The sequence below is a fragment of the Coregonus clupeaformis genome, unplaced genomic scaffold, assembly GCF_020615455.1.
Source record: "Coregonus clupeaformis isolate EN_2021a unplaced genomic scaffold, ASM2061545v1 scaf0005, whole genome shotgun sequence".
Lineage (NCBI taxonomy): Eukaryota > Metazoa > Chordata > Actinopteri > Salmoniformes > Salmonidae > Coregonus > Coregonus clupeaformis.
Genome location: NW_025533460.1, coordinates 807,991 through 816,209, shown reverse-complemented (window position 1 = coordinate 816,209; position 8,219 = coordinate 807,991). Strand labels below are relative to the sequence as shown.

Here is an 8,219-nt window from a genome sequence, read left to right as displayed (position 1 = left end):
CTAAATACTTTTTTTCCCCACTGTAGGTGTTCCATTTGTCCAGGTGGGAAAGGCCAGTGTGGAGTGCAATAGAGATTGCGTCATCTGTGGATCTGTTGGGGCAGTATGCGAATTGGACTGGGTCCAGGGTGTCTGGGAGGATGGTGTTGATGTGAGCCATGACCAGCTTTTCAAAGCATTTCATGGCTACAGATGTGAGTGCTACGGAGCGATAGTCATTTAGACAGGTTACCTTGGCATTCTTGGGCACAGAGACTATGGTGGTCTGCTTGAAACATTTAGGTATTACAGACTGGGTCAGGGAGAGGTTGAAAATGTCAGTGAACACATATGTGCATGTACTAATCAAATATTTCTTGGGGGGCCTATTCTAGAGGGGCCTTCAGCACTGTCTCGCCTCTCCCTGGAGCTGCCCATGGGTAGTAATATAAGAGCAATACAAATGAATGTCAAGACAAAACTCTGTAGCTCTGTTCCAGTTTACTTTAATTGCATTTGTATATATTTTGGCGGTCAGAAACACACATTCTCATATGATCGCATAGCACATTTCCCTGTCAGGTTTTTAATTTTTGAGCAGAGTGCAATGTGCAGAGTATGTGGTGCAGCAAGTGCAGTATTCTACTGTTCTGTGTTTATCTATCATCAATCCCATTGGTGGTCCCTCTCTGGCAAGATATTTGACATTGAGCGTTCCATGGCGCTATACGGAGACATTTTCCCTTTCAAAATGTTCCTTATTGATGTCCACTGTCTCTCAAAGCTACATCAGATTGTGTCCTTCTATTGGAGAGAGAAACTTTTTCTGTGGAGGGATCAGTAAAAACCTGTTGCTTTGTTATGCCACTTTCTATTTTCCCCTTGGTGAATGATAAGTTCAGCTACAAAACATTTTATGTAAGGGATTTCAATGTAAATTAAGGCCTCAAGTGATGTATCAATAAAAAGATTTGCCGCAGGAGCTACTCAAGTTTGCGTTCATTCACTGCTTGATAGCACTATCGTGTCTGTGTATGCTCATGTATGGCTGTCTTTGTATTTTTTCTTCAATGAGAAATGATCGGTTATTAAAAGTAACCCCACGGTCACATCCTGTGACTAAGTTTGCTATCTAAGAGATTTCTTCAAGTTTTAACATTGCACGAATATCTACTACAGGCTCTCTGCTCAACAGAAAATACCTGTTAAAGGGTGAAAGGTGAGCAGCAATTAAGGAGCTTTAAACTATTTATTTATTTTACTACTTGCTTTTTTTGTTTCCATCTTTTGTGTTATATTGTTACATCTAAATCTGGAACAGGCGATTGGTAGCTAACTATTCTAGTCATCCCTGTCATTCCTATCATGGTCCCTGTCATTCCTATCATGGTCCCTGTCATTCCTGCCATCCATCTCACTCCTCTCCTTCTCCTTCTTTGACTCCTTCACCACCTGGAGGAAGAGAAGAAACGAAACAGACCTCAGTCAAATTACACTGTATAGTGAATATCATCATGGGCATGGAAAATATGGAACACATTTTCTTGATACCAGGAAATGTTTAGAATGTTTACCTCTCCATCACGAGTCTCCACTGTCTTAATCACCAAGGGCTTCCTGCTAGGGGTGTCTGGTGTGTGGTCATAGGCTATGAGGGGATACGTCTGATTTAGGGACATTGATACTGTGCATGATTTATCTCAATTTAATCAATTATGGATATGTTAAATCTAAAGATGAGACTGACAAGTATCTGTGTATTTGCTTGGAGAGAGAAATAAAGGAATAGTAGAAGAGAGAAAGAAAAACAGACTAGTATTATTGGCAATATGATGGATCTCACCCCTATCACCACTACGGCCATACTGGGAGGGATGCATGGGTACAGTAATCCTAAGGAAAATTAAGCAATAGGATGTTAGCTCAGGAACATGTTCATAATCAGACACCAGTAAGGATGTCCTAACCCTTATCCTCCTCACCTGCTCTCCTCTCCCTCCAGCAGCTTGCGGTAGGTGGCGATCTCTATGTCCAGGGCCATCTTGACGTTGAGCAGGTCCTGGTACTCCCTCAGGTGGCGGGCCATCTCGTCCTTCAGGTGGTGTTTCTCCTCCTCCAGGCGACCCACGTTGTCCTGGTAGTTATTGGCCTCCATGCCAAACTGGCCTTCCATCTCACGCATCTGCCTCAGCAGAGCCTCGTTCTGAAAAATGCACACATACTGTACATATGAGGGCAGGAGGAAATGGGGGCTTTCATTTGATTTATTTTATTATTAGAGTGTCTTGTATCTTCAGGATTCCCAGTCCATATGGGCTTATAAAACACTGTATTCAATCATTGGGGGAAGATTCTGGGGGAGATTTTTGTGGGAGGAAATTATGAGGGATTTTGCTCACTCACATCATCCTCTACTTACATGCATGACCCACTTGGGTGATTCACAGCTGGCAACCATTTGGGGCTAAGTCTGAGATCAATGTACTTTAGTTGCTCACTCAGCCAGTGTAAACTGGGGGTGATTACAGATAAATAGGCAGGTTCTGTGAGGCCTCACCGTGCTCTTCAGTGCATCGATCTCACAGTTGAGGGACTGAATCTGCCTCCTGTGCTCATTTTGCTCCTGCTTGGCCTGCCTCAGAGCATCAGTGTTACGCTTGGCAGAGTCCGTCAGGTCAGAAAACTGCAGGAGCACAGAACAAACACACAAATAAGCACAGGTGTTACTCTGCGTGTGTGCATACATGAGTGTGTGTGTGTATTGTTCCCCCCTCACCTTGGACTTGTACCACTCCTCAGACTCATGCATGTTCTTGGAGGCGATGTTCTCGTACTGGGCCCTGATGTCCTTGAGGGCAGCGGCCAGATCAGGCCTGGCAGTCTGTTCCACCTCCATCTTCATCTGCTGGGTCTGGACACTCACCTGCACATCCTGGATCTCCTGAGAAGACCGCAGAGCAAGTGAGAAGGTTAGTGGAAAAAATGGCAGGTAGAATCCAAAAAGGTATGATGCAGATAAACTTTAGTGAACTATTCACAAAAAGATGTACAAAAATATATGCAAGTAGGAGCAGATCAGCATATCAAATTACAGGTCAAACACCAGGACTATAACATGACCATCAGGACCACAGTTAATTGTTATTCATAAGGATCATAGTTGATTATAATGAGTCATCACAAAGACCATAATTTGTGGTTGACCATCTCAGCAGCGGCATCTACCTCTTCATGCAGCTTTTTGAGGAACTCAATCTCATCCATCAGAGACTCGATCTTCCTCTCCAGCTCTAGGCGAGACAGAGTGGCATCATCCACATCCTGGTTTCAGATCAAACTGCGATTAGTAAGTATTTCATCAACCCCCAAACAGGTAAACAAATGTCATTGTCTTGGTTAGATAACACTCAACAGTTGGTAGGATGCATATGGTAATATATGTAAGTCGCTCTGGATAAGAGCGTCTGCTAAATGACTAAAATGTAAATGTAATTAACAATGCAGCACTATCAATATTATGTTTTGTCATTGTCATACCCCACTGGGCACAGACGTCAATTCAACGTCTATTCCACGTTGGTTCAACGTAATTTCATTGAAATGACGTGGAAACAATGTTGATTCAACCAGTGTGTGCACAGTGGCAAGTATCCTGAGTTGTATTCATTCGTGCACACTGTTGCAAACCGTAGAATAATGTTTTGCAATGAAAACAAGCATTTCTTATTGGAGAAGTTCAGATTAGTCCCTCACCGTTTACATTTACATTTTACATTTTAGTCATTTAGCAGACGCTCTTATCCAGAGCGACTTACAGTTAGTGAGTGCATACATTTTTCATACGTTTCAGCCTGTTTGTTTCTGTTTGGTTCCTAGTGAATACACCCCTGATTTCAGGGTTCTCAGAGCTGTCATGTTATCATAATAATCAGCTCTATCTCAGCGAACCAGAAGATGTCACTGTTATGCAGGGCTATGAGGAAAAATACGCTTTGGGTTGGGCCCTGACATCATAACTGGTGAGCCAAGTATGATTATCCAGGCTGAGTGATTCAATCAGACTTTTTCCGTGATCTATTGACTCGCTGCCCAAAATATTGATTTGGTGTACAGTGTGATGGTTTGAGTCTAGGGTGTGTTTACCTTGCGGAAGACCAGCAGGTTACTCTCAGCCTCAGCCCTCTTCTGATTCTCCTCATCTAGCCTGTATGAAGAGGGTGGGGGGTTAGGGTGTGGTCACACAAGGAGAACATATATATTACAATCATGCATAGGCCTACTGTTGTAAATTCATGTTATAAATTAATGTATCTATTTATGGGACTCCACCATAGAATAAATAAATGAATGGGAAAAAAATAGACATTACAATCATTAAATATATAACACCATATATTTTGTAGTTAATAAACACACATCCTATCTCTTTATGGCACTTAATAACTTTTTTATATAGTTTACAATACTTGGGTTTTAGTCTAGGTTAAGTCAAGCTCTGGACAAAGGAAGCTGAAGCTTTGGGACAGGACTGAACACAGTGCTAATTGCATAACTGCTATCCAAGGTTTTGTCACAAATGGCACACTATTCCCTATATAGTGCACCCCCCATAGGGCTCTGATCAAGAGTAGTGCACTATATAGGAAATAGGGTGCCATTTGGGACGCAAACCAAATATGTCTGGCTTGGTATCATAGGCCTCCTCTGGCAGAAGCATCAGCTGGCAAAAAGCCTCTGGATCAATTTGGTAATTCACAAGTCCTGTAAAAGGATTTGGGAGCGTATCCAACAGGGTCAGCAGCTGCTACTCCAAACAAATTTAGGCAAATTACCCCTTGTTGGAGTTCATCTGGACTGCACACACCCTGTCTTAATCCTGACAGCTCTGGGCATTCTGCCGCAAAGACTAAACTATCTAAGCCTATAGTATACTGACTGGTCTGACTAAGCCTTCCCTTTCCCAAACGTGAAAAATACTTTATGTTTTTATAAGCAGATTTCAAATGATAAAACCTTGTTAAATAGATATTCTAATAGGTTAAAACAGTTAGATAAAGCTTTTGGTTTTTTATTAGTCGTCATAGGACAGGGTCATAGAACAGTGTCGCTTCCACTGTTGTGATCATCAGAAATGATATCATAAGTCCAGTGATATCAGTGCACACCATGCTCTCTCCATATCTGACATTGAATCACAGCAGGCTCGCTGGGGATTGGCTGTCCCTGTGGTCAGTCACTTGGTTGCTGGGTGTGTCTGTCCCCCCTCAGGGCCCACCCCCTCAGACAGCATCATGTCTAGAATGGAAGGGGGGGGGGGGGGGATTGCTGCCTCATCTCATCTTTAATTCATGCCGTGTCGCAGGGGTCCTTTTTTCCTAATGGGTTCCATCCCATCAGCACAAGGATACACTGAACACCCACCCTCTAATGGAGCCACTCTCATTGAGTCACATAGATTTTTCTAGATGCAATTCTTCTCCCCTCCTACACCCCATCTCCCCACCCCTCTTCCTCCTCTTCCTTCTCTTCTGCCTCCTCCCTCTCTCATCCCCCTCCCTACTTCTTTCCTGGCTCCACAGTCTATCCATCCTCTTCTGTCATCTCTCTCTCTCTCTCTCTCTCTGGGTCAGGGAATAGACGTGGGGAGTGTATATGTGTTAACATGTAGCTAGTGTGTGTCTACAGAAATTGTTCCGATAATCTAAGTAACTCAAGTGGGGAAAATTACTGTTTCCTATAACTGCTTGTCTGATTCTTCTAAATGTTAAGTTTCAAAGCAAAATATTGTGATTTGATTTGAAAGGGCTGATGGAACTGCAGCGTAATTTAGAATTAAATGTGTTATTGTGTCTATATTTAAATTCCATGCATGCAGGGACTTTCATCTTCCTTTTAATTAAATGTGTTTCATTTAATAAAACTGCATGTACTGGATGTAGGGATTTGCTGCCTCATCTCATCTTTAATTCATGCCATGTCGCAGGGTTCCTTTTTTCCTAATGGTGTCCCTGGCACTGTCCCATCAGCACAAGGAGACACTGAACACCCACCCCCTAATGGAGCCACTCTCATTCAATCACATTGATTTATCCAGATGCTATTTTTCTCTGCGCCTACACCACCTCTCCCCACCCCTCCTCCTCTTCTTCCTCCTATTCCTCCTCTTCTGCCCCCTCCCTCTCTCATCCCCCTCCCTACTTCTTTCCTGGCTCCACCCTGTGCACAGTCTATCCATCCTCCTCTTCTGTCATCTCTCTGTCTCTTTGGGGCCGGAAATAGATGTGGGGAGTATTTGTGTATTAATATGTAGCTAGTATGTCTAAAGAAATTGTTCCGATAATCTAACTCAAATGGGAAAAAATACTGTTTCCCATAACTGGTTGTCTGAATTTTCTCAAGTTTAAGTTTCAATGCAAAGTATTGTGGTTTGGTTTGAAAGGGCAGACGGAACTGCAGCATCATTTCAAATAAAATGTATTGTGTCCATATTTACGTCCCATGCATGCGGGAAGTTTCATCTTCCTTTAAATTAAATTCTGATATGCTGAAGCACTTTATCTTGTTTTATGTTGGATCCTGTCCATGGCCATGACATTCAGTGCGCACACACACACACACACACACACACACACACACACATACACACACACACATACACACACTGCAGTAAAGCACAGTGTGGTAGTATATGCGGTGCTTTTGTTTCCATCCTTCCAAAGTGCCACGCCCCAGCCAGCTAACCACTGCTGGTCTGGAGTTTTTGGCAGGAGCCCAAAGACCCCCTGTCCTGTATCAGTGTTTAAAATACAGTCCATGAACATTGCGGTGTAAGGGTGTGTTTTAGGATTAGGGGGGTGAGGGGAGGGTGGTGGTGATATGGTGAAAGTCAGACTGTCCACAGTCACACGCCCTGTCCATGTCCCCTACCCGACAGGCTCTGCCCAGAATGTGTCAATCAACATCAGAGCCAAACAACAGCCAGTCCCCTGCCACCTCTGCCAACTTCCTAAAATACACTCCCAATTGTTACACCCCACTTTCCAAACACCACTACTTCCCAAACTTTATCTGCGTCACTCATGTACATCCCCAACAATACCCCCCCACCTTCCTTACCCTAACCCTCACTTCCCAAATCGACCGAAACATCATCCATACCCCACCCCATCCCTCCCTCTCTCTCCTCCGTGTCACCCACCTCTGTTTGAGGAGGTTTATGTCTTCGGCCAGGTTGTCCCTCTCCACCTGGTACTGGTCCCTCTCCTTGCCCACATGGTCCAGCTGGCGCCTCAGCTCCCTCAACTCCTCCTGGAAGAGCTCGGTGGCCCGGTTGAGCTTTCCCTCCTGCAGCTGGCCCTTGAACTGGCTCAGCTCCTGCTGCAGCCCGCTGTTCTGCTGCTCCAGGTAGTGCACCTTGTCAATGAAGCTGGCGAAGCGGTCGTTGAGGTCCTGCAGCTCCACCTTCTCGTTGCTGCGGGTGGCCAGGAACTCAGCGTTGACCGCATCTGCCAGCTGGAAGTCCACCTTTTCGTAAGTGAGACGGGGCAGCTGGGTGCTGGAACGCTGGCGCTGTTGGTGGTGGTAGTTGGAAGAGCGAGAGGACACCACGGGCGACATGGAGCGCATGTAGTGCCCGCTGGACATTGGCATGCGGGAGTTGACAGACGAGTAGGAAGGCGAGTAGGAGGACATGGAGATGGGGTTGGGGACCCCGAACGTGCGGCGGTAAGAGGTGGAGGCGCGGCCTGAAGGGTGGTTCATTGAAGGGTGGCTCATGGTTGAGGTTTGGTGGTCTCTAATTCTGCTAACTATCTAATTCTTACTATCTATCTGTCTAGCTCTCCTTCTTGCTGTCTCTGTTTGTTGGAGCCAAAGGTGCCTGGGAGCAGGGAGTGAAGCAACAGGACGTCCGACTGAGGAGTGCCGGAGCTTTTATACACACAAGACATCCCATCCGCCTCACCCCACCCCGCTGCCTCTCTGCAAACAGGTCCTCCTCACCCCCACCCTCCCTCCCTCCTTTCTAGTCTCCAGAGCCCCTGCCTCCTTCCTCTATCCATCACTCCTCAACATATATGCAGTCTTAGGCCACTCCCTGGCCTACAGCAGCAGGCCCTCCTCCCTCCCTGTGTTTTCTTTCTCTCTCTCGCTCTCTCTCTCTCATCTTCCATCTGCCCCTCCCTTTTATCCATAGCATATCTCTAAAGATGTCTCCATGGCCAAGCCCACCTCCCCCACCT

The 8,219-nt window shown here is 45.3% G+C and overlaps 1 protein-coding gene across 1 annotated transcript; it reads right to left on the bottom strand.

Annotated features, from left to right (window-relative positions):
• Positions 1 to 469: 469 nt before the first annotated feature.
• prph (peripherin) lies at positions 470 to 7,952 on the bottom strand. Its single transcript, XM_041891761.2, has 9 exons — positions 7,178 to 7,952; positions 4,123 to 4,183; positions 3,205 to 3,300; positions 2,756 to 2,920; positions 2,537 to 2,662; positions 1,962 to 2,182; positions 1,823 to 1,872; positions 1,554 to 1,627; positions 470 to 1,431 (listed from the first exon to the last, which is right to left on the bottom strand). Exons 1-9 carry the CDS (start codon positions 7,753 to 7,755, stop codon positions 1,321 to 1,323), a joined length of 1,482 nt encoding a protein of 493 aa, XP_041747695.1. The 5' UTR covers positions 7,756 to 7,952; the 3' UTR covers positions 470 to 1,320.
• Positions 7,953 to 8,219: the final 267 nt, after the last annotated feature.